The sequence below is a fragment of the Chiloscyllium punctatum genome, chromosome 25, assembly GCF_047496795.1.
Source record: "Chiloscyllium punctatum isolate Juve2018m chromosome 25, sChiPun1.3, whole genome shotgun sequence".
In the NCBI taxonomy this organism is placed as follows: domain Eukaryota; kingdom Metazoa; phylum Chordata; class Chondrichthyes; order Orectolobiformes; family Hemiscylliidae; genus Chiloscyllium; species Chiloscyllium punctatum.
Window position 1 is genome coordinate 13,463,832 of NC_092763.1, and position 27,534 is coordinate 13,491,365.

The window sequence follows — 27,534 nt, forward strand, 5'->3', positions numbered from 1 at the left end:
CTCAATACTCTGACCAATAAAGGAAAGCATACCAAACGCTTTCTTCACTATCCTATGAACCTGCACTCCAAGGTCTCTTTGTTCAGCAACATTCCCTAGCCACACACCATTACTTGGAACTATAATTGCCATTTCTTCAGTGTGACTGGGTTCCAGATCCTGGAACTCCATCCCTAACAGAATTGTGGGTGTTCCTACACTAAATATACTGCAGTGATTCAAGACAATATCTCACAACTAATTTCTCATGAACAGTGGCAGTGATCACTTTTTTTTTAAAAATTCATTTATGGGTGTCACTAGTTTGGCCAGCATTTATTGCCCATCCCTGTTTATACAGTCATAGTCAATTAAACTAGTCCCACCTGCTTGCATCTGGCCTATATTCCTCCAAACCTTGCCTATACTCCTCCAAACCTTGCCTATTCATGTACTTATCCAAATGTCATTTAAACACTGCCACTGTTCGAGAAATTGGTTGTGTCTTGAATCCCTGTGTCTTGAATCACTGCAGTTTGTTTGGTGTAGGAACACCCACAATTCTGTTAGGGATGGAGTTCCAGGATCTGGAATCCAGTCACACTGAAGAATGGCAATTATAGTTCCAAGTGATGGTGTGTGACTTGGAGGAGGGGACATACATGTGCTGCCCTGTCATTTTAGATGGCCATGGTCATGAGTTTGGAAAGTTAAAAATCTCTCAATGTCAGATTAAAGTCCAACAGGTTTATTTGGAAGCACTAGCTTTTGGAGCGCTATTCCTTCAGGTGGTTGTGGAGTGTAAGATCATAGGACACAGAATTTATAACAAAAGTTTAGTGTGATGTAGCTGAAATTATAAATTGAAAAAGACCTGGTTTGATTGTTCAGTCTCTCATCTTTTAGAATGAACACGTTGGTTTCAGTTCTTTCACGTGTAAGTTGCAGAACATTTAGATTAGATTACTTAGTGTGGAAACAGGCCCTTTGGCCCAACAAGTCCACACTAACCCTCTGAAGAACAATGCACCTAGACCCATTCCCATACCATTACCCCTTCACCTAACACTATGGGCAATTTAGCATGGCCAATTCACCTAACCTGCACATTTTTGGACTGTGGGAGGAAACCGGAGCACCCGGAGGAAACCCACGCAGACACTGGGAGAACGTGCAAACTCCACACACAGTTGCTTGAGTTGGGAATTGAACCCAGGTCTCTGGCGCTGTGAGGTATTAGTGCTAACCACTGTGTCACCGTGCCACCCACTTAAAAGTTACACTCTCAAGTGAACTTGGGGCAGCACGGTGGCTCAGTGGTTAGCACTGCTGCCTCTCAGCGCCAGAGACCCAGGTTCAATTCCCGCCTCAGGCAACTATCTGTGTGGAGTTTGCACATTCTCCCCATGTCTGCGTGGGTTTCCTCTGGGTGCTCCAGTTTCCTCTCATAGTCCAAAGATGTGCTGGTTAGGTGAATTGGCCATTCTAAATTGCCCATAGTGTTTAGGTGAATGTAGGGGAATGGGTCTGGGTGGGTTGCTCTTCGGAGGGTCGGCGTGGACTTGTTGGGCTGAAGGGCCTCTTTCCACTCGGTAGGGAATCTAAACTAATCTTAACAATTGAGGTCATGTCACGTCAGATAATGCATTTAAGGTGTGAGCTGCCCTGTGAGATTGTGCCACAGTGGTCAGACTGATTCTAATCTAAATAACGGATTTGCAGAATCTTGCATGGATTCATGCAGTGTTTGAGCAAAGTAAAATGTAATTCTGCCAGTATAAATTCACCCCATAAACTCACGTCTGTGTGCACGCACATGCGTGCAGTTATGAGTGTTAGAGAGAGAGTGTGTATGTGTGTGTAAAGGGGTATAAGTCTGTGAGAGTTTGTTTCTATATCCGTTTCAAAAAGGAGAAAGTGATCCTCTGCCAAACAAAAGTTTGCATCCCTAACCTATCTGCAATTTGCAATTTTCATTTTGTGATTGTGTTCAAATGTGCTGAGGCCTGCCAGTTATGTCATTCAGTTTTTCTTTAAGCTCTTTTCTAATCAAGACATTGTTATGATACACCTCTGTGTAGCATGTGAGACATGAACCCACCCCCCCTCGTCTAGGGGTAGGGACACTACCAGTGTGCCACAAGATTATGCCTTTGATTTGTTAGATGCCACGCAGAACAGTCGGCTACGCAGAACAGTCCATCTTCTGTAGTTACACCGGCACCACTCCCCACCTCTTCCTCCATTACATTGATTACATTGATTGCATTGGTGCCACCTCGTGCTCCCGCGAGGAGGTTGAGCAATTCATCAACTTCACCAACACATTCCACCCTGACCTTAAGTTCACCTGGACCATCTCTGACACCTCCCTCCCCTTCCTGGACTCCTCCATCTCCATTAATGATGACCGACTTGACACTGACATTTTTTACAAATGCACCAACTCCCACAGCTACCTGGATTACACCTCTTCCCACCCTATCTCCTGCAAAAATGCCATCCCGTATTCCCAATTCCTCAGCCTTATCTGCTCCCAGGAGGACTGTTCCACCACAGAACACACCAGATGACCTCTTTCTTTAGAGACCGCAATTTCCCTTCCAATGTGGTTAAAGATGCCCTCCAACGCATCTCATCCACATCCTGCACCTCCACCCTCAAACCCCACCCCTCCAACCGTAACACGGACAGAACGCCCCTGGTGCTCATCTTCCACCCTACCAACCTTCGCATAAACCACATCATCCAATGACATTTCTGCCACCTCCAAACGGACCCCACCACCAGGGATGTATTTCCCTCCCCACCTCTTTCCGCCTTCCACAAAGACCATTCCCTCCATGACTACCTGGTCAGGTCCATGCCCCCCAACAACTCACCCACCCTTCCTGGCACCCTCCCCTGCCACTGCAGGAATTGCAAAACCTGCGCCCACACCACCTCCCTCACCTCCATCCAAGGCCCCAAAGGAGCCTTCCACATCCATTAAAGTTTTACCTGCACATTCACCAATATCATTTATTGTATCCGTTGCTCCCAATGCGGTCTCCTCTACATTGGGGAGAATGGATACCTCCTAGCAGAGCGCTTTAGGGAACATCTCTGGGACACCCGCACCAATCGGCCCCACAGTCCTATGGCCCAACCTTTCAACTCCCCCTCCCATTCTGCCTAGGACATGCAGGTCCTGGGCCGCCTCCACCGCCACTCTCTCACCACCGGGCACCTTGAGGAAGAACGCCTCATTTTCCTCCTCGGAACACTTCAACCCCAGGGCATCAATGTGGACTTCACCAGTTTCCTCATTTCCTCTTCCCCCACCTCACCCCAATTCCAACCGAGCACTGTCCCCATGACCTGTTCTACTTGCCTATCTTCCTTTCCACCTATCCACTCCACCCTCCTCTGTGACCTATCACCTTCATCTCCACCCCCATCCACCCTTTGTACTCTATGCTACTTTCTCCCCACCCCCACCCCCCTCTTATTTATCTCTCCACTCTGCAGGCACCCTGCCTCTATTCCTGATGAAGGGCTTTTGCCCGAAACGTCGATTTTTCCTGCTCCTCGGATGCTGCCTGACCTGCTGTGCTTTTCCAGCACCACTCTAATCTAGACTCTTCTTTCTATCCTTATCAAGTGGAGTGATAACCTTCTCTCCTTTCTTGCAATGTGTAGTTTTATACCAATATCTCAAAACGTAGTCTCCCATCACCTGAGATGCCCATAAACCGAAGCTGCAAATGAAATTGTGAAGGTACATTTTATTTTCCTGTCTGGTCTTTCTGTCTCCTTGCTCTTGAAGCAATCTTAATTGCTAGAATTAGTTTCCAATTAATTCTGACTTTCTCATCTCCTTTGCTGTTGATTTGCCTGTCTGATTTGGTCGTGCATTACTCAACATTATTCAATTGAGATGATTGAGCTACTGGGTTAGGCCTGTGCCATCAACTTTGTTTCCTTATCACTGAGTCTATTTCACTTTTAAAAATGGGGCTGGTCTTTGGAAAACTGAAACCTGTAAAATTCATCATTGAACTTTTAGTCAAATTATTATTGAGACATCTTAATTTCACGCTCAGATTTGAACATCACCAACAAAGCCTGTGTTTTTATCTTATTCTTTCTTTCTCTGTAAAATAGGTTTGCTTTGTTCGGTCATTTCAGAGTTGGACTTAAACTTGTGGGGTTAGCATATGTTGGCCAAACCTACAATGTTTCCAGCTTTCTTTTAATTGTTAGGATTCTTATAATCAGTCTCTGGATTATTTGTTCAGTAACAAGCTTTTTTGATGATTATACCTTATTTTCATCTCCAAAGAATTACTTACCTCTTCCCATTCTTCAACTACTCCACTGCCAAAACACTTTACCTTGAATTTAATATCATGAGAGTTATCAGACATGATGATTGGAATATCCAGATATGATCGGCATGTTTTCAGTCTGGAAAGGAAAATATTGATATGACCGTCTACAGAAGTTGTATGAACAGGTGTGAGTGGAAACTTGGCAGATAGACGATGTGGGGAAATGTGAGGTTTTCATTTTGGCAGAAAGAACAGAAGACCTAAATATTATTTGTAAAGGGAAAGACAGTAGAATGCTATGGCAGAGCGATTTGTGCATGAATCTGACAAACAGCCAATTGAAGTTTTGGCAAGTTCGAGCTTTTGAATTTTAGAAAACGCAATTTACTAGGAAACACTGTTTTTCTTTTATCATCAGTGTCCAAATTCAGCAGATGATTGGGAAGGCAAATAGACTGTTTGCCTTAATTTGAAAGAGATTGAAATATAAAAGTAGGGGAGCTCTTGCTCAAAGTCAAGCCACACTTTGGGTACTGTGAACAGTTTTGGTCCCCTTATCTATGAAAAGATTTACTGGCATTTGAGGACATCCATAGAAGGTTCATGAAATTGATCCTGTGTATGTAGGGATTTTCTTATCGGGAGGGGTTGTGTAGGTTGCTTTTATATTGATTGGAGTTTAGAAGAATGAGAGGAGCCTTCATTGAAAAGTAATATTCTTCGGCAACTTGGCAGGATATATAAGGAGCGATTGTTTCCTCTTTTGGGAAAGTCTTGAACCAGAGGGCATAATGTCAGAGTACGAAGTTGCCAATTTAAGACACGTGGAGGAACCTATACACTCAGGATGGTGAATCTGTGGAACTCTTTACTTCAGAGGGCTTTCGAGGCTGGGCTATTAATTGTTTTCAAGGCTGAGAAAGACCATTTTTTTTAAATGAGAAAGAGGAATAAGGGTTGAGATTCTGCAGGAAAGTGGAGTTGAGGATTATCAGGTCAGCTGTGATCTTCTCGAATGACAGCAGACCTGATTAACTGACTGGCCTATTGCTGCTGCTGTATCTTACAGTAACTGACATTGCAAAGCTGTCCCTGCCAATAAATGGGGAGTTGTGATCTGGTAGGGAAGAATTGTTTTCAGGCTAGATTAGTAATGGAATCTTACAATTGAATTATGCCTATTGTTCATTATTTCCCGGTTCTGCTGGCAACATTCTAGGATATGCCCCTTCCTACTGGCAAGATTGGCTGCTCTTGTATGTCATGTCGATGCAACTTGGATACATGAAGCCTTAGCCTTGATTCTGATCCAAATCCATTAAATTCCACAGCTTTCAAGTGAGAAGAAAGCCACCTGTTTATAACCAACTGCCTGCGTATATCCTACTCCACTTGTAATTAAATAATAATTTTGAGCGTCACTTGAAGTATTGAGAAAAGTCCTGCTGCTGCTAAGAAAATGCTTCAGAGGAATCTGGTTATCAGAGACACATTCTCATGCTAGTGACCATGTTACAACGATTGTTAACTCCTTCATCAATGATTGTCTGTTTTATAGCAATGCGTGGAAGCCTACAGAAGGGACTGGGCTGACTAATGACAAGTAACGTGATACTTAAATGCCAGCTGTAACATCAACAGGAAAGCCAAGCCATGCCCAGCAGCCTCCTTATAACTTTTATTGGCACTGTCATTGCATGCGATCTGACTCATTTAAGTTTCTGAAGTTCAAGTAGAGCAACCATATCTATACTTGACTATAGTAACTGGTAGCTGGCTTGCCTCCATAACAACTTGCAAATGGTGATAGATTGTGGGTGTACTGTACATTTTAAGAAAGTTAAAAGCTAGCAGAACTACCTGACAGCACCAAGTGTTCTCAGCAAGATACAATCTAGCACGTGGTCCAGCAGTTAGGGTAGTTGGTTGTCTGGAGACAAAAACACATTTGAATGAGGCCAGTCAGTTTAAATTATACACTAAAAAAACATCAAATTCCATTCAAGTTTAAATTTAGTATATTGACGATATTAAAAGCCAATGACACAATCCGATGCTTTGAAGGTATAAGACCAGGGAAAGTTCAATAGTTGGGAAGAGAACTGTCACCAGACCAATAGATATTGACTGCAGGTCAGAAATATGAGAGGTAGCTGCCTAGAGAAGGGGTTTGCACAGTGAAAGACATCAACACTGACCTGGAGAGCAAATCTGCAAAGAGAAGATTCAACAGCTGGCTTGTTTTGAAATTTTGAATTTTTTAGTAAATCTTAATCGGGGGTTTTATCGGACTAGTATTATAGAAGGGATTGTAAAAGATAGGTTAGAAGAAGAAGTTGTAAATAGTTTAGTTAATTATTCTGTGTTATACTTTAATAAATTTGTTAATTTTTACTTTGAATAGTTCTTAGCCTCTCGGATTTTCACAGATTATTGCACAAGATAATCTTTTTTGTGTTGTTGGTTTAAATTAAGCAGGAGAGTTTACCCTATATTGTAACAAAGTTAGGAAGGTAATGCAATCAAAACAAAATTCTAGAAACTCAATGCCATTCGGGACAAAGCAGTCCTAAATGGTTTGTACCCTAACTGGTCAAAACAGTATCTTCTCATGTGATCTTGGTGAATCTACCAAGTACAGGTGACATTGCAGAACTGTACCAGGCTTGCTCTCCTATAAACTCCTGCAGGTCTAGAAACTGTACCCCCAGGAAGAACAGGAGCAATAACAGCATGGAGGAAGATCCCCAGCAATCTTCTCTCTAAGGTGCACATCCTTACCATGGCCATGAGTGGTAATTTCTTCATCTGAGTTAAAATTATGAAATTTGCTTCATAATGTACTATTGGAACAATATCACCACTTAGAATGGAGCAGTTTAAAGATTAGATCCATCAATCCTTGGAACATTCAGGAGGGGCAATAAATGTGTATTTGTTGGGTTATCCTCATCCAGAGGATGAATGAAGAAGAGCAACAGGAATTTCACAGGGACAGGAGTGGTTGCTGGATGTTCCAGGGTTTAAATCTTTCAAAAAGAACAGGGATGGGGGTAAAAGAGGAAGAGGAGTAATATTGTTAGAGAGTGCATAACAGATGCAAAAAAAGGAGGTTGTTGTGGAGGGTTTGTCTACTGAGTCAATGGACAGAAGTCAGTAACAGGAAAGGAGCAGTCACAAAACCTTGGCGGAAAGGATTGGGGAAAACCCAAAAGTGTTCTACGTTTGCGAGGAATATGAGAATGATCAGAGAGAGGGTAGGGCCGAACAGGGATAGTGGAGGAACTTGTGCCTGGAGTCGAAGAGATAGGGGCACTAAATGAGTTTTCTGCTTCAGTATTCACAAGACGGACCTTGTTGATAGTGAGAATACCGTGAACCAGGTTAATAAGCTTGAACAGATTGATATTAAGGAAGTGGATGTGCTGGAAATTCTGGGAAGCATCAAGATGGATAAGTCCCCGGGGCCATGTTGACTCAAGAAATTCTGGACCACACAAGTTTCATTAACCTGTTTATTTTAGCTTAGTTGGTGAGAGGTCTGGAGTCAACACTCGAGTAATAGTCAAGCTATCACTTGCTGGACTCTCGTTGGACCTCTGTGGATAGCATAAAAGCAGTCCGGTTTATAGCCCTCCTATTTCTCAACCCATACTTTTCCCATGAGTCATAAACAGATAAGCAGTGCAGTTAACAATGCTCCTTGAATAGCAGAAGCAGCCGAAACCCTAGCTGCAGTCTTCAGCTTGTGCAGACACAGACACACATTTAAAAATGTATGGTACATTGTTGTTTCAGCAAAACTTCTAACTATTGCTTCCTCAGTACTCTATCATTTCCTCCTGCTGATCATTTCATGATCACCCTGGAGCATTGGAGGTTGAGGGGTGACCTTCTAGCGGTTTACAAAACTGAGGGGAATGGATAGGGTAAAAAGGCAAAGTCTTTTCCCTGGCATCGGGGAGTCCAGAACTAGAGGGTATAGGTTTAGGTTTAGAGGGGGATTGGGATATCTGGTCGGCATGGACGAGTTGGACCAAAGGGTCTGTTTCCATGCTGTACATCACTATGACTATAACTCTAGCAATTGGATATCAGTGGCCACAAGCATCTTCATACAAGAATGTAGGCAATTACAATAAGTATTATAATCCTGAAATGTAAAAGCATGCCCCCAGTATTCCCAAAACAATCTCCCAAATGGCCACTATCCTGTTCCTCTGTTGAACCCATTACCAAAACCAAAGAGTTTCTGGATTTCTTGGGAAAAGTGCTTGAAGAGGTCGGTAATATTAGTTGATTTGTCAGGAATATAAGTACAACATTCCTTCCCTATAATGGTACATGTCCTCCTTTTTCTGCCAGGGGAAAGTCTAGGTCCATTCGATTTTGTTGGACTTTCAGCTGCATCACAACCATTTCAGCAAATAACTCAGTTACCTGCATCTGAGTTTCAGTCAATGCCCCCACTGTAACGTTACTTAGTTCCTCTAGGACAGCCAGTAAATTAATTATTTCCCTGGAAGTATGGGCAGTTCCATAAGCGGGGAGAAAGGTTCTGAATGATCCTTTCCCATTCAGGTATTCCCCTTTTGTTGTCAACCCCAAAGAGGATGTTCCTTGCTGTTTTCTCTCCTGGCAACCAAGTGTAGGCCTGGTTCCTGCACACCTGATAGGTTCTGTTTTGAGGCTGTGGAAGCGAAATACTTTGATTCTTTACACAGGAACTGTAGCCCACATCATGGGGTGCACTCTGATTATAGCTACACTAGCAGGTAGCATTCACTGGATCTTTCAGAAGGGGCTATTATTAAAGTGGTCACTAACTTCTCGAGATCTGAGGGGGCTTTTCTTAAGCTCTACCCTTCATAACAACACGGTACTGTGTGGATTTCGTGAGCAGTTGACCGCACTCCATTGGTGGATGCCGCAAAGATTTTTACCGAAGTTATTTCACCTGGCATTGAAGGGGACAACAGACATGGGAATTATGGACTTGACTTGCTGGGGAATCTCAGCACATATCCAACACGCTCCTTGATCTACCTATTTGGCATATGTATGACAGAGGGACCGAAAGGTATTAGTCTAAAATCCTTCTGTACTCAGACTAAAAACTCTTTCCCCCCCCCCCCCCCCCAAAGTCCCCAAAATCACAATTATCTATGGATACAGCGAGGTCGTTCTTGCACTTACACAGCCGTAGGAGTGGTCAGCAACACTTGAAACGATCCTTTCCACCTTAGTTTCAAATTTTCCCGGTCCCAGTTCTTAATCAGGACAAAATCTTCAGGTTCTACAGTAGGGTAGTCTCCTTGAGACAGATTGTCACCCTCTCAAGGGGCTTGGCATACCTGTGAATGTGAAGTTTGGAGAGTTTTGATTAACTTATGCAGATATTCTCCCACTTCCTCCCCAGTGTGTGCAGATCTAGTCTTTCAGGAAGGAGAGGTCGGACTAGCCCCGGTCCCCATGGGGTCCAGATGGGCTTCCCAGAGACAATATCAGCAGGACGTAAACTTGTTATACCTGAGGGGGTAATCTCATATGGAATAGCACCAAAAGTAGGACCTTCTCCCATGTTAACTTGACCCATTTATTCTTTAGTGTGCCATTTGCTCGTTCCACCATCCCAGCTACCTTTGACTGGTGAATGCAGTGGAACTGTTGCTTTATAGCCAGCTCTTTGCAGATCTCCTCGTTTATTTTAGCTATGAAGTATGGTACATTGTCCGAGCTTATCGTTTCTGGAAGTCCATAGTGGGGAATCATTTTCCTCAACACTATATTTTTACACTATTGTAGCAGTATTATCTATGATTGGGATTGCTTCAATCCATCTACTAGATACATCTTCTATTACTAAACAATACTTACAACAGTGTACTCCAGGTAATTCTATAAAATCATGTTGTAGACGAGCAAAAGGCCAACCGGGCAAGGGGGTGGTTCCAGAACCACAGGGCATCCTTCTTTCAGCATTTACCTATTTACAAATTAACCATGCTTTAGCTTGTTTTTCAGCTGCTTTCTGGAAATCTGGGTGCCACCAGGTTTGTAAATAAAGTATAAACCATTCCCTCCTTGTCCAAGTGAGTAGAATTTTGCACATAATCAACTAAGATTGGTAGGAGCAAAGAAGGAACGCATGTGTCTCGCAGAGGTCACCCATTGCTTGGTTTGAGGGTTGAGGTAGCACTCCATTGGAGTCCTTAATTTGTGTTCCTCAGCAGAGGCATCCCACTGTAATTTCTGTATCTCGCCTATGTTTGGCATACCTGTCCATATACTGTTTTTAACCAGGTTTTGCTGGGAACCCATTGGAGTCAACATCATGGGGTGTAAGCTGAAAATGTGTTGCTGGAAAAGTGCAGCAGGTCAGGCAGCATCCAAGGAGCAGGAGAGAATCGACGTTTCGGGCATGAGCCCTTCTTCATGGGGTGTAAGGCTATCTGCTTGGCAGCAGCATCTACCCGCTCATTGCCTTTATCTGTTCCGTAGGCGAATCTACGGGAGGTACTGGCAATCTCTGATAACATCCCATTCCTCATCTCTATCAGTATCCTTTTCCTCATCAAACGGGTGGTATGCCCGACGGAGACTTGGGATCCCAAGTGGAACTTAGACTCTTTTTACAGTACTGCTGCTTTAACCCTTCCTGTCTATCTTTCTCAGACTTGGTGTCTTTACACTGTTTCTCCTGTTCCCTTTCTCGCCTTCTGTCTACCCATTAGCACTCTGCTTTTAACGTCTCCTAGCTTTTGGGAGTTCCATCCGCTGTACATGCCCTTATCCGTCTATCTCATGCATTATTCCTCCAACTAACTAATAAGGTGTCTTTCTATTTACTATAGACTTTATCCTTCCATTCTTTAATCAATGATTTCCTCTTCTTCCCATAATGTTTTTTCCAAACTAGGTTAACTGCCTGCTCACAAGAGGTCCCACCCAGGGGCCCGATGTTTGTCCCCTAATCATTTGTTAAGTCCAGCACTTAATTTCTGTAAATCACTTTCCCAATCGGGTATGCTTTCATGCATACTCTGAAGGGGAGTCCCCTTTCCAGTTATATCAGGGGATTGTCCCATTATACTTCCTTGTTCTACTATAAACAATACTGCAGAGGTGAGAAATTTACTGAGTCTTCCCTCCTCTTCCTATGATATCATAATTTCAACCAGCCATATTTAAAGGAGGTAGCTCTGGCAACTGAATCCATCAGATAGTGGCAACCACTTTCCTTACTGGGATCCCCAGTCCCGACTCTATCTCAGGAACAATACAGAATAACCAATGTCACCCCACAGCAACAAAGAGCAACCTCGTTTCAAAAAAAATCCTTTATAATCTTGGTTCAGGTGGTTCATTTGATCTCTTCAAGGTACCAGCCTCACTGGGCAAGTGGCAGATCATCTGTCCAAACACTAGGAGTGGTCTGAGGTAAAATCCCTCGGGGCACCCTACCACTCTATTATGTTCGATTTAAACACTCTATCACTAATTCAGCCCAGAGAAACATTCCCTTTTGTTGGAATCTGAGTCATGGCACCAAAACGTTGACTCAAAAAGTTCCGGACTCCACACAAGTTTCATTAACCTCCCTATTTTAGCTTATCAGCGAGAGATCCAGAGTCGACACCAAACTAACAGTCAAGCTTTCACTTGATGGACTCTCATCGGACCTCTGTGGATAGCATAAAAGCAGTACAGTTGATGACCCTCATATCTCTCAACCCATACTTTTCACACGAGTCATAAACCGATAAGCAGTGCAGTTAACAATGCATCATTGAATAGGGGAAGTAGCCCAAGCCCCACCTGCAGCCTTCAAGCTTGTGCAGACACAAACACACGTTTTAAAATTCATGGTACGTTGTTGTTTCAGCAAAACTTTTAACTGTTGCTTCCCCTATCAGTCAGACCAGATGTATCCAAGGTTACTACGGGAAGCGAGGAGTGAGATCGCTGCCCCTCTGGTGATGGTCTTTGCATTCTCACTCTCCACGGGAGTAGAATCAGATGATGGGAGGGAGGCAAATGGTGTTAGTTTGTTCAAGAAAGTGAATAGGGAAATTGCTGAGAATTGCAGACTAGTCAGTCTTACATATGTGACAAGCAAGGTACTGGAAAGGATTCTGAGAGATAGGATTTATAACTATTTGGAAAAACATAGCCAGCATGGCTTTGTGAGGGGCAGGTCATGCCTCACAAGCCTTACTGAGTTCTTGAGGATGTGACGAGACAAGTTGATGAAGAACGAGCAGTCAATATGGTGTATATGGATTTCAGTAAGGGACTTGATAAGGTTCCCCACAGTAGGCTGATTCAGAATATTAGGAGTATGGGATACAGGGAAATTTGACAGGCTGGATCCAGAATTGGCTGGTTGAAAGAAGACAGCGAGTGGTAGCGGATGAAACTTATTCTGCCTGGAGGTCGGTGACCAGTGGTGTCCCACCGGGATCTGTTCTTGGGCCTCTGCTCTGTATTTTTATAAATGACTTGGCTGATAAAGTGGAGGGGTGGGTTAGTAAATTTGCCGATAACACAAAGGTCAGTGGTGTTATAGGTAGTATCGAGAGCTGTTGCATGCTACAATAGGCATTGACAGGATGCAGAGCTGGGCTGAGAAGTGGCGGATGGAGTTCAACCTGAATAAATATGAAGTAATTCATTTCGGAAGGTTGAATTAGATTGCTGGATATAGCGTTAAAGACAAGATTCTTGGTAGTGTGAAGGAACAGCGGGATCTTGGGGTCCATGTACATCGATCCCTCAATTGTGCCAGCCAAGTTGATAGGCAAATAAATCTTTTGCATCAAGTCCCTCGATAGTGTCTGTTTGATCCCTTATTGTAATTGCTCTGAGTGTCTTACTTTCTTGCTCCACCATTTTTTTGTCATGTGATATCTATTGTTGGAGTAGTATGGAGGAAGTGGAGAGCAATAGTGGAGACAGAAGCAATTGGAAGGACTCTTGAGAGTGAAAGGCAGGAGAGATTAAATGGCAGGTCACTGCACTCATTCTAATTCAGTTGTAGTAATAAGTGTGTTAATAATCAGTTTGCTTCAATTTCTAACTCAGTGATGGATCTTGGGTTTTGGAATGCCACTTCAGACAAGATGCTGTTATTGACTAAGTTCAAATTCTGTCGGTTCTCTTTAACTGCCAATCATGTTTAAACACCAAAGCTAAACTGTACAGATTTCTGAATGGCTGAATCTATTCTGAACAGGTCTTGTTATAAGTGTTTCAAATGATTGAAATCAGAAGCAAGACAACTGTAGTTTACGTTTTGGTTCTGCTGGATGCTTCACTTCTAAGTTTACTTTAGTGGGCAATAGAGACTATGTACCTTCATAAAGATGAATTGTTGTGTGAATTTATCCTAGAAAGGTTTCCCTTTGCTTCTTGGTGGACTGCACTCCACAATACACAGTACACCATATTTGAGTTAAATATCGAAATCTGTCTTTGATGTGCCATCAAATCCCTTCTTTAAAGAAGGCTTTGGCTTGAATTCAGTTGTGTTTAATGGCACATTCCACAATACCCTAACACCAGAGGTTATCCAAAATACATATTTTTAGAACCCCTGCAATTTTCTACTTTCTCAGGATTCTTGAATACATCCTCTTCGATTCTGCCTTATGTGAGTGACTAACCACGAAGCAATGTATTTTTTTGGATAGTTCAATGTTTATGCATAAGTAATTTCGGAATTCTCTCAGTTGATGTATATTTAGTGCAATGGATCCGTTCAGGTAGTTTTGATTTTTGTTATTTGGCTTCTAGCATTTCCATTTGAAATGAGGGTGATTTCAATGTTGTTCTGTCCTAAAGTTCTGAGGTAGAAAATGGATAATTTAGCAATAACTATGTTCTTGGAATATTCTAACTGCCTTTTTTGATCATGAATTCTCACACATTTTTGCTTATGTTTAAACACCAAATAAAATTGTTATTAACAGTTCAAGATATTGTGTAACTCGTATTTCTAAGGTGCCTTACAAATTAAGCCTGCTTGTAAATGTATTTATCATTGACCTGAATTCTAAGCTTGAAATTGTACATTCATCACTTTTTTTTTCCAGATCTCTCAAAGAACAGATTAATTGAACTTCCACAAGACGTTTGCTTGTTTGCACCATTGGAGACATTACATTTGTATCACAATTGCATCAAATGCATTCCAGAAGCTGTTGTTAATCTGCAAATGTTAACTTTCTTAAATATTAGGTAAGTCCTTAATTGCCTGTCATGAGTTGTTATGCAAGGGTAGAACTTAGATTGAACTCCTCAGATAACAGAGGTTATTAAATCCATTAGCTGACGGGAATGCAAAGTGGTAACGAACAGGTGGTTTCTTTATCTATGTTTGACCTGATGCTATAGGATTTCATGGAATCTGAAGTCAATGTTGAGTACTCCCAGTGAATTTACTTTCCAACCATATACCAGTGCGCTGTCAACTCTAGTGGGTCTGACCCACCAGTGAGACATGAAACCCAGGGATGGTGGTAGTTGTGATATCAGTGTCTGTAAAGTATGATTCTATGAATATGACCATATGAGGTGTTTGTTTTTACTAGTTTGTGGGACGGCGGTCCTAATTTTGTCAAGCTCCCAGATGTTTGTAAGGAAGACTTCCCAGAATCAACACGGCTGCATCTGCTATCAATGCTTCTGCTGCCAAGGCAGATGCTCTGTGGTCCATCCAGTTTCATTGCTTTTTTAAAAAATACTTTGTAGTTTTATAGCCCATTTCAGAGGGTACTTAAGAGTTAATCACAGTATTGAGAGTCTGGAGTCACATGTTGACCAGACCAAGCCAGATGGCAGATTTGCTTCCCCAAAAGGACACCAATGAACCAGATGGGGTTCTACAAAACTGTCAATGGTTATCAGTGGAATAGTAGTTTAAAATAATTCCAAATATTTATTGAACTCAAATTTATCAAAATGCCATGGCGAGATTCCAATCCATATCCAAAAAAAAATTAGCATGGACTCTGGACTGTTCATTCAGTCATAGAGGATTAAGTTTGTTACCACATTTGATCAAATGCTATCAAATCACACTCACTTCAACTCTAGGATTCAGTTCTTTTGTCCCTATTGGGACCAAGGCTGTGATGAGGTCAAGAGCTGGATGGTCCTGATAGAACCCAAACTGAGCATCATGTGAGCAGATTATTGAAGTGCAAGAGCCATTTGACAGCACAGTCGATGCCAGCTTTCATCATTTTGCTGGTGACTGAGAGGAAACTGATAAGACATTAATTGTCCAAATTGGATTTACTCTGCGTTCTATGAACAGGATATACCTGGCAATATTCCGCATCACCAAGTAGGCAACAGTTTTGTAGCCATACTGAAATAGCTTAACAAGAGGCTCAACTCATCCTGAAGCACAACTTGCTGTTATGTTGCCAGGATCACAGCTTTCAAAGTATCCAATACTTTCAGCTATTTCTTGATAATATATGGTGAGAATTAAATTGGCTTACGATTGACATCTGCCATTCTGGAAACCTCAGGACAAGAGCAAAACTCTACACATCTAGCTGATAGCTGCAATGCTTCTGGCTTGTCTACAGCGCTGGTGGGCTAGGCCACCATATCACTGATGATCATGATATCTGTGCAGCTTCCTCTTCCTGTGAATTCTTTCATTGTCCATCTCCATTCAGGATCAAATGTGCAAGAACCAAAAAGCTTTGATATGCTCTGTTTGGATCACTTAGCTGTCTATAGCCTGTTTGACATGCAAGTTGTAATATGTCTTGGCTTCCCCAGACTGACACATTTCTAGGAATGCCTGGTGTTAGTCCTGGTATCCTGCCCTGCACTCTTCATTGAAGCAGGGTTGATCTCCTGGGCTGATGGGAACATAGTGCAAGGGATATGCTGAGCCACACGTTCATATATTGAGGTTGCTACCTGTGTGGACCACAATGCCTTATGGTTATCCAGACTGCGTCTGATTGTTGTTTGAGTAGTCTGAGAGACAGTTCTTCCAATTTTGGAGCAAGTCCCCAAATGTCAATTAGGAATACTTTGCAAAGTTGACAAGGCCGAGTTTTCCATAATTGCTTCTGATGCATTAATGAGTAGTCTGTCCAGCATTAATCCTTTTTGACTCTTCTGTAACATTTTGCTAAACCTGGGTAGTTTGCTTGACCATTTCAGAAGATAAATAGTGCTCTGAAAAGTAGAGAGTCACATTATAGGTCTGACCAGGTGACAGCACAGATCTGCTAAATGAGAATGGCCCCATGAAACTAAAAACTAGCTTTCCATCCAGGACTTCTATTCCATCAATTTATTTCATTGGAATTGAAATTTCAGTCACCAACTGCTATGGTGGGATTTGGAGCAATGTTAGGCCTTTGGATTACTAATCGAGTGACAAGACCAATACGGCACCAAGTACTCACAGCGAGAATTAAAAAGGGAGGTGAGAAAAAAATCTTAATATGGAAACTGAATTATCTGCCCTTCATTCTTTTAATAATAACTCGAGGGTAATCTGGAGGACAAAAAAGGAACATGAGATACCTTTGGCAAATAGGGTTAAGGAGAATCCAAAGGGCTTCTACAAATACATTAAGGGCAAAAGGGTAACTAGGGAGAGAATAGGACCCCTTACTGATTAGGAGGAAGTGAGGACTGCAGATGCTGGAGATCAGAGTTGTGTGTGATGATGGAAAAGCATCCGAGGAGCAGGAGAATCGACGCCTCAGGCACAAGCCCCCCCACCAGGAATCCTGATAAATTCCTGATGAAGGGCCCTCGCCCAAAATGTCAACCCCCTAGGTTGCCCTACCCGCCATGCCTCTCCAGCACCACACACTCGCACCTTAAAGATTAGCAAGGCTGCCTGTTGTGGAACTGCAGGAGATGGGTGAGATAGTAAACAAGTATTTTGCATCAGTGTTTACTGTGGAGAAGCATATAAAAGCTTGAGAATTTGGGGGAATAAATAGCAATATCTTGAAAAGTGTCCATATTACAGAGGTGGTGGTGTTGGATATCTTAAAATGCATAAAGGTGGATAAATCCCTGGGACTGGATCATGTGTACCCAAGAATTACGTAGGAAGCCGGGGAAGTGATTGCTGGGCCCCTGCTGAGATTTGTGTTTCATCGATAGCCACAGATAACATGCTAGAAGACTGGAGGTTGGCTAATGTGGTGCCATTATTTAAGAAAGGTGGTAAGGACAAACAGGGAACTATAGGTCTGAACCTGATATCAGTGGTGGGCAAGTTGTAGGGGGGATTCTGAGGCATGGGATTTACATGCATTTGAAAAGCAATGACTGATTAGGGATTCTGGGTAATCCAGGATGGAGGATGGGAAAAATTTCTGGCTGGAACAGCTGCTCCTTTATTGAGGTGTTTTAGGTGTTGGAGATGATTTCCTCAAATTCCAAGAGCAGCATTTACTGTTTTACACACTGTTGCATCGTTTTGGAATTTTGGAGAAAAAGTTAAAACAGCAACAGTTTTAAAAGGGAGAGATACAGACAAAGGAAGCATATGTTAAGGTCAGTGCAGGAGGGAGAGAGAGAGAGAAAGAAACTGACAATGCAGTGGACCTGCACAGTTGCTGTCTTTGCTGTTTGAATTCATGTATTGCTGGACATCGGAATGCGTCTGGAAAAATTAAAAAACAGTGAATTTCACACTGATCTTGGAGGGACCTGTTTGGGAAAGGTCCTTAAAATAAGTCTGCAGTAGTGAGTAGAGTAGGTTCTTTCTTGATTATGTTTTATTGATTTATATCTCTTGATTAAACTTAAAATATGTCATAAGTATTAATTTAACTGGGAGCAGTGTTTTGTAGAGGAATTAGACAATGCTATTTTCTGGGTCTGTAGATTGCAAGAAGCAAAAATGGCCTTCAGTAGAGTCATATGCTCTTATTGTCAGATGTGGGAGCTTAAGGAGAGTTTACGGGTTAGAGAATTGTATCTGCAATACATGTCGTTGGTTGTGAATCCTGTCAGATCGAATGGATTGGTTGGAGACACAGTTCGAGGTAATGAGGAATTTACAAGAGCAAGAGGGATGTGATGGATGGCATTTATAGGAAGGGGGAGGAGTCTTAGGTACAGTCACATAGATGTGTTAAAGCCAGGAAAGGTAAGAGAGGTAGTGCAGGAATCTTATGCAGCTATCCCCATTTCAAACAAGTATGCTGTTTTGGAAAATGTAGGTGGTGATGGACACTCAGGGGTATGTAGCACGAACAGCCAAGTTTCTGGTATTAAGACTAGTTCTAATGTAATAAGAGTTACGTAGGGTTCCAAGCGATCGATTGTGATGGGGGACTCTCTAGTCAGAGGTGCAAACGGACATTTCTGTAGCCAGAGGCAAAAAATCAGAATGGTGTGTTGCTTCTCTGGTGCCAGAATCATGGATGCCTCAGAGGGTGAAGAATGTTCTCAAGGGGGAGACGGACCAGCAGGAGGTCATTGTACACATTGGAACCAATGACATAGAAAGGGAAAAGGTTGAGATTCTGAAGGGAGATTAGAGAGTTAGGCAGGAATTTAAAAAGGAGGTTCTTGAGAGTAGTAATATCTGGATTACTCCCAGTGCTACGAGTTAGTGAGGGCAGGAATAGGAGGATAGAGCAGATGAAATGCATGGCTGAGGAGCTGGTGAATTGAAGAAGGATTCACATTTGTGGATCATTAGAAGTTGTTTGGGGTAGAAGTGGCCTGTACAAGAAGGACAGATTGCACCCAAGTTAGAAGGGAACTAATATACTGGCCTTGCAGGGAGATGTGCTGGAGCTGCTTGGGAGGATTTACACTAGTAGTGGGGTCGGGCGGGGCGGGGGGAATATGGTGAGGCAAGATTTTAATCTGAGACTGCTACAGTTGAGAACAAAGGTGAGTCTAACAGTCAGGGCAGGCAGGGACAAAGCAGAAAACAAGGTAGGACTGATAAATTAAACTGCACTTATTTCAGTGCAAGGGGCCTAACCGGGAAGGCAGATGAACTCAGGGCATGGTTAGGAGCATGGGACTGCAACATCATAGCAATTGCAGAAACATGGCTCAGGGATGGGCAGGACTGGCAGCTTAATGTTCCAGGATACAAAAGCTACAGGAAGGACAGAAAGGGAGGCAAGAGAGGAGGGGGAGTGGCCTTTTTGATAAGGGATAGCATTACAGCTGTATTTAGGGAGGATATTCCTGGAAATACATCCAGGAAAGTTACTTGGGTGGAGATGAGAAATAAGAAAGGTAAGATCACCTTATTGGGATTGTATTATAGATCCCCTCATAGTCAGAGTGAAATTGAGAAACAAATTTGTAAGGTGATCTCAGTTATCTGTAAGAATAATAGGGTGGTTATGGTAGGGGATTTTAACTTTCCAAACATCGACTGGGACTATCAGTGTTAAGGGTTTAAATGGAGAGGAATCTAAGTGTGTACAAGAGAATTTTCTGTTTCAGTATGTCAATGTACCTATTAGAGAGTGTGCAAAACTTGACCTATTCTTGGGAAATAAGGCAGGACAGGTGACTGAGTCATAGTCATAGAGACGTACAGCATAGAAACAGACCCTTCGGTCCAACCCATCCATGACGACCAGATCTCCCAACCCAATCTAATCCCACCTGCCGCACCCGGCCCAGATCCCTCCAAACCCTTCCTATTCATATACCCATCCAGATGCCTCTTAAATGTTGCAATTGTCCAAGCCTCCACCACTTCCTCTGGCAGCTCATTCCATACACGTACCATCCTGTGTGAAATAGTTGCCTGTTAGGATCTTTTATATCTTTCCCCTTTCACCCTAAACCTATGCCCTCTCGTTCTGGACTCCCTGTCAGTTGGGGAGCACTTTGGGGCCAGCGACCATAATTCTAGCAGATTTAAAATAGTAATGTAAAAGGACAGACCAGATCAAAAAGTTGAAGCTCTAAATTGGAGGAAGGCTAATTTTGACGGTATTAGGCAAGAGCCCTCAAAAGCTGATTGGACACAGATGTTTGCAGGTAAAGAGATGGCTGGAAAATGGGAAGCCTTCACAAATGAGGTAACGAGAGTCCAGAGAAAGTATATTCCTGTCAGGACGAAAGGAAAGGCTAGTAGGTATAGGGAATGCTGGATGACTAAAGAAATTGAGGGTTCGGTTAAGAAAAAGAAGGAAGCATATGTTGGGTATAGACAGGATAGATCGAGTGAATCCTTAGAAGAGTATAAAGGAAGTAGGAGTATACTTCATAGGGAAATCAGGAGGGCAAAAAGGGGTCATGAGATAGCTTTGGCAAATAGAATTAAGGAGAATCCAAAGGGTATTTACAAATACATTAAGGACAAAAGGGTAACTAGGGAGAGAATAGGGCACCATAAAAATCAACAAGGCGGCCTTTGTGTGGAACTGCAGGAGATGGGGCAGATACTAAACCAGTATTTTGCATCAGTATTTACTGTGGAAAAGGACAGGGAAGATATAGAATGTGGGGAAATAAATAGTGACCTCTTGAAAATGTCCATATTACAGAGGAGGAAGTGCTGGATGTCTTGAAACGCATAAAACTGGATAAATCCTCAAGACCTGACCAGGTGTACCCTCGAACTCTGTGGGAAGCTAGGCAAGTGATTGCTGGGCCTCTTGCTGAGATATTTGGATCATTGATAGTCACAGGTGAGGTGCCGGAAGACTGGAGGTTGGCTAACATGGTGGCACTGTTTAAGAAGGATGGTAAGGACAAGCCAGGGAACTGTAGACCTGTGAGCCTGACGTCGGTGGTGGGCAAGTTGTTGGAGGGAATCCTGAGGGACAGGATACATACGTGTATTTGGAAGGGCAAGGACTGATTAGGGATAGTCAACATGGCTTTGAGCGTGGGAAATCATGTCTCAAACTTGATTGAGTTTTTTGAAGAAGTAACAGAGGATTGATGAGAGATTGGTAGATGTGATCTATATGAATTTCAGTAAGGCATTTGACAAGGTTCCCCATGGGAGACTGGTGAGCAAGGTTAGATCTCTCAGAATACAGGGAGAACTAGCCATTTGGATCCAGAACTGGTTCAAAGGTCGAAGACAGAGGGTGGTGGTGGAGGGTTGTTTTTCAGACTGGGGGCCTGTGACCAGTGGAGTGCCACAAGGATTGGTGCTAGGTCCACTACTTTTCATCATGTATATAAATGATTTGGATGTGAGCGTAAGAGGTATAGTTAGTAAGTTTGCTGATGACACCAAAATTGGAGGTGTAGTGCACAGCCAAGGTGGTCACCTTAGATTACAATGGGATCTTGATCAGATGGGCCAATGGGCTGAGACATGGCAGATGGAGTTTAACCTAGATAAATGTGAGGTGCTGCATTTTGGGGAAGCAAATCTTAGCAGCACTTAATGGTAAGGTCCCAGGGTGTGTTGCTGAACAGAGACCTTGGAGTGCAGGTTCATAGCTCCTTGAAAGTGGAGTCTCAGGTAGATATGATAGTGAAGAAGGCATTTGGTATGCTTTCCATTATTGGTCAGAGTATTGAGTACAGGAGTTGGGAGGTCATGTTGCGGCTGTAAGGACATTGGTTAGATCACTTTTGGAATATTGTGTGCAATTCTAGTCTCCTTCCTGTCAGAAAGATGTTGTGAATCTTGAAAGGGTTCAGAAAAAATTTACAAGGATGTTGCCAGGGTTTGAGGATTTGAGCTATAGGGAGAGGTTGAATAGGTTATGGCTGTTTTCCCTGGAGCATCGGAGGCTGAGGGGTGACCTTATAGAGGTTTATAAAATCTTGAAGGGCATGGATAGGATAAATAGACAAAGTCTTTTCCCTGGGATGGGTGGAGTCTAGAACTAGAGGGTATAGGTTTAGGATGAGAGCGGAAAGATATAAAGAGACTTAAGAGGCAACTGTTTCACTTGCAGGGTGATAAGTGTCTGGAATGAGTTGCCAAATGAAGTGAAGGAGGCTAGTACATTTAAAAGGCATTTGGATATTTGGATGGGTACTTGAATAGGAAGGGTTTGGAGGGATATGGGCCAGGTGCTGGCAGGTGGGACTAGATTGGTTGGGATATTTGGACGGCATGGACGGGTTGGGCCAAAGGGTCTGTTCCCATGCTGTACATCTCTGACTCTAAATCCATTGTTTTGTAAAATGAGAATAAGTCAACGTTTTGTTTCATCCTTTAAGATATGATCCGTTTTGATTCTCGCATTGTTCTGGGGGTGGACCTTGACTGGAGATTTTTTGACTCCTAAGTAAATGTTTGCGTCAGTATTCATCATTTGAAGCAGGAAAGGTTTCAGTTTCATGTCTCATTCAAAGTGCTCAGTAAAATATACAGAAACTGTAGGTTTGCTAATGTGCTGGTAGCCTAATCTGAGCTCAGATTTTGGAGCAAGACTTGAACTTTTTGACTCAGGATCATTTCATTGGCATTCTAAGCAAACCTGAAGCACAAAAAGACATTGATCAATGGTGGTAACCAATTTAATAGTTGAAATTATTTATTAAATATTTTTGACACCTCCGATGCACATTAGCATGAGGATACAAAAGCAATTTATGGCAGATAAAGAAGGTCAGTAATTCGCTCAGTTGGCTGGATGGCATATTTGTAATGCAGAGTGATGCCAACAGCGTGGGTTCAGTAGCCACACCTGCTGAGGTTACTATAAAGGACTCTCCTCAACCTCTCCCTTTTAGCTGATGCATGGTGACCCTCTGGTTAAATTGTCTCCTAATAAGAAAGCAGTCCTGCAGTCTAGGAGGGCTACTGCAGAAAAAGATACTTGTTGGTTTTTTGTTAATTTAGTAAACTTCATAATTCTGTAATAAAAATAGAAAATGCTGGAAAAGCTGAGCAAAGTCTGAAAGCAGAAAACTGTTAACCTTACAGGTTGGTAATCTTTCATCCAAATTGCATAATGTGTTTCCTCCTCTACTTACATGTTTTGTTTTATTCATTCATGAAATGTGGATCTGTCTGGCTAGGCCAACATTTGTTGTCAATCTCTAAATGTCCTTGAGAGGTAATGGTGAGCTGCTGCCTTCAACCACTGCAATACTTGGGTTTAGGTCCAGGATTTCAACCCAATGTCAGTGAAGAGCAGTGATATTGTTCCATACTGGAATGGTGTGGAGTTTGGGAGCTCTTTGCCGATGGAGGTCCCAAGAATCTGTTGATCTTGACTTGTTTAAATACTGCCATAGCAGATGGTAGAATTTGAATTCAATACATAAAAATCTGGAATTCAGAATCTAATGATTGTTGGAAAAACCCATGTGGTACACTAATGTCCTTCGGGGAAGGAAATCTGTTACTCCTACATGGTCTGGCCTACGTGTGACTCCAGACCCACAGCAATGTGGTTGACTCCTAACTGCTGTTTGGGCAATTAGGCATGGGTGATAAATGCTGCCTAGCCAGCAACACCCTCATCCCATGAATGAATAAAGGAAGTAAAGAATGCAGTATTATCGGTGATGCTATCTTTTGAATGAGAGATTAACCTGAGGCATTTTGTTTTCTGAAAGTGAGCATAAAATACGTTGACATTATTGACACAAGAGCAACATGTCTTTTGTGTTCTGATCTGTCTTCCTGCTTCAAGTTACACCACATTGTTGGATCATTCTTTCATTTGCTAATTCTGGAACCTTGTTCTGAAATCTAGATGTCATGGTTTCCCAACTGGACTTCAGAAATCGTTCATCGATTGTAAAGTTAATTTCATTGTAAATAACAATAGTTCTGTCTCAGCAAAGCATTTGATTTTATAGATATATCTAAGTTAAATTTATGACCATACATGGTATGGGTTGTGGATCGGAAATAACTTTTTAATGTAGCAGTGCTTTTGAGTTAAAAGTTTTGGTAATTGATTGAAATGTATTTGTTGTGAAATATTTGCAAGATAGTTAAATTATACAGATTTTTCAAAAATAAATTTCCATCTTGTTGGGAACAGAGCTTTTCTGGCAATGTATTTTACAGTTATGCACCCTACCACAATAAACAGATTTGCTTGTGTCCTTTCTTGTTTGTAGAAGTTCTATTATTCTACTTGGTTTTGAATTTGTTTTTCTTTTCCAGTCGAAATCTTCTATCAACATTGCCAAAATATTTATTTAATCTTCCACTTAAAGTTTTAGTTGTAAGCAACAATAAGTTAGTATCCCTTCCAGAAGAAATTGGAAAGCTTAAAGACCTAATGGAATTGGTAAGTCCAAATCTGCTTGCTTGTGTTACTGTTATAGGGAAATTAATTGATGTGACATATATTCCTGCATTAGCTGTTTAAATGCAAGTGTTTTTGACTTAGATGATAACTAGAATTTGAACTTCAATTCCTTGTGCTCACTGAAAATAAACTAAAATTTTAATCCAAGCTTCTCAAGTCTTGGACACACTGTAGAATCTCAGTGTAAACATAAACCTACAAGCAGTCCTCCTTGTTCCTTTATTAACGCCTTATTGGAATCATTTACCTTTGTTTAGCTAATTTCCTGCCAAACATGGATTCAACTTCAGTAGATAACTGAGATGATGAGCCTGTGAAAAATGTTCCTTAAGACCACAAGGAATAGGAGTATAAGTCGGCCATTTTATCCATTGCTACTCAATGAGGTCATGGCTGATCTGATGAACCTCAACTTCACTTTCCTGCCCTATCCCCATTACCGTGATTCCCTTACTGATTATTCAAGGCTGAGACAATTATTTATTCTTAATTATGCTATTCCAGCAGTTCTGTGTAAAAACAAAATTCCCACATTTGCTCCTTTCTGAGAAAAATTTCTCCTCATTTGTCTTATGTGGGAACCCTTTACTCTGAGACTGTTCTCTGGTCTTAGGCTCTTCCACTAAGAGCAACAGTCTCTCAACATCTAACCTGTCAAGCCCCCTAAGTTTCAGGTGCATTTCAATAAGATTTCCACTTACTCTTAATTCCAGTATGAGCATGCCAAATGTGCTTGATTTCTTATGAGGCAATCCCTCTATATCTGGAGTCAACCTTGGTGAATTTTCTCTGGACTGATGCCAATGCTAGTAGATCCCTCTTTAGATTAAGGGGCCTAAAACTGTTCCCAGTATTCCAGGTGTGGTCTGACTTTAATCTTTTTAAAAATTCATCCATGGAGTATGGGTGTTGCTGGCTAGCTGGCCACCATTTATTGCCCATCCCTGATTGCCCTTGAAAAGATAGCAGTGAGCTGTCTCCTTGAACTGCTGGAGTCTATGTGCTGCCGGTGGGCCCATAATTCCCATAGGGAGCAAGTTCTTGTATAGTTTTAGCAAGACTTCCCTATTTTCATAGTTCATTCCTTTTGAACTAAGTATGAGAATTCCATTTGCCTATGCCATTATCCTCTTGGATAACTTGTCTACTAGCTTTTTGTAATTTAAGTACAGATCCCCAAACCCCCATGTTCTGTAGCTTTCTGTACTACATATTCCAATTATATAATATTCAGCTCCTTTTCTTATCCTTCGAAACTGGGTAACTTCATATTTTCCTGCATTACACTCCTTCTGCCAAGTTTAACCTATCTACATTCCTCTGCAAACCCTTTTGTGTCATCATTGTCACTTGCTTTCCTAACTGTTTTTGTCATCATCAATGGTATATTCTCTTCCCTCAGCTAGGTTATTAATACATATTGTAATTGTGGCCCCAGTACTGATCATTCTGGCTTTTCTCAGCTGCTTGTATTCGCCATAATGTTTTGCTGCCTTTGTGTGAAAGTGAAAATTATAATTCGCTGAAGACCCACGCAAGCACTTTATTTAAAATTGAACATTATTATTGGAAATACAGGAAAAGCAGGAGCTAATAGAGTCATAGAGATGTACAGCATGGACACAGACCCTTCGGTCCAACTTGTCCTTGCCATCCAGATCTCCCAACCCAATCTAGTCCCACCTGCCAGTACCTGGCCCATATCCCTCCAAACCCTGCCTATTCATATACCCATCCAGATGCCTTTTAAATGTTGCAATTGTACCAGCCTCCACCACTTCCTCTGGCAGCTCATTCCATTCATGTGCCACCCTCTGCATCAAACATTTGCCCCTTAGGTCTCTTTTATATCTTTCCTCTCTCACCGTAAACCTATGCCCTCTAGTTCTGGACTCCCCCCACCCCAAGGAAAAGACGTTGCCTATTTATCCTATCCATGCCTCTCATGATTTTATAAACCTCTATAAGGTCACCCCTCAGCCTCTGACACATCAAGGAAAATAGCCCTAGTATATTCAACTTCTCCCAATAGCTCAAATCCTCCAACCCTGGCAACATCCTTGTAAATCTTTTCTGAACCCTTTCAAGTTTCACAACATCTTTCCGATAGGAAGGAGACCAGAATTGCATGCAGTATTCCAAAATTGGCCAAACCAATGTCCTGTACAGCTGCAACATGACTTCCAAACTCCTCTGCTCAATACTCTGACCAAAAAAGGAAAGCATACCAAACACTGCCTTCACTAACCTATCTACCTGCGACTCCACTTTCAAGGAGCTATGAACCTGCACTCCAAGGTCTCTTTGTTCAGCAACGCTCTCTAGGACCTTACCAATAAATGTATAAGACCAGCTAAGATGAGTCTATTATACATGATCCACCATTTAGCTCATACGAAAAGCATGCGTCTTTCTGGCAAAGCACTTGCACTACTATGAGGGCCATTATATCCTTTTTATGATGGAATGTGCTGGAGAACTCTGAAATAGTGCTCCTTGCGTGATCTGACTAAGGCTTTACACCCCTGTAAACCACTTATATTTACATAGTGCCTTTTATGTAATTAAATGTCCCAAGGTGCTTCACGGGAGCAATTTAAAATAAAATTTGCAGAGTATAAGGGTCTGTTAGGTCAGGTAACTAAAAGCTTGGCCAAATGTAGGTTTAAGTGTCTCAAAGAGGAAGGTCAAGGGGCAGGGGAATGATGTATGGAGAAAATTCCACTGCTTGGAACCAAAGCAATTGAAAGTATGACCAGTTGTGGTGGAGTAAATAATAATGGGAATGCTCAGGAAGCCAGAACCTGAGGAATGCATGTGTTTCAGAAGGTTGTGGATGAGAGAAGATTTGAGACAGGGAGGGTAATTCCCTGGCAGAATTTGCAAACAAGTGAGAATTTTAAAGCCAAAACATTGTTTAATTGGGAGCCAGTGTCAGCAAAAATAAGGGTTTTTATGGACTTGTTGTGAGCTAAACGAACAGTAGCAAAGTTTTGGATGACCTTAGGATTATG

At 42.1% G+C, this 27,534-nt stretch overlaps 1 protein-coding gene and 1 pseudogene across 5 annotated transcripts in view; one reads left to right on the top strand and one right to left on the bottom strand.

The window, feature by feature from the left end:
- Window positions 1-27,534, top strand: part of lrch2 (leucine-rich repeats and calponin homology (CH) domain containing 2) — a 151,458-nt gene that overhangs the window by 37,688 nt on the left and 86,236 nt on the right. For all 5 annotated transcript variants that reach the window (XM_072594702.1, XM_072594705.1, XM_072594703.1 and 2 more), the window contains exons 2-3: window positions 14,387-14,531; window positions 24,373-24,499. In XM_072594702.1, coding sequence (XP_072450803.1) covers window positions 14,387-14,531; window positions 24,373-24,499 — 272 coding nt within the window. The remainder of the gene's footprint in view (window positions 1-14,386; window positions 14,532-24,372; window positions 24,500-27,534) is intronic.
- On the bottom strand, window positions 3,597-3,656 carry LOC140496136 (U6atac minor spliceosomal RNA; annotated as a pseudogene).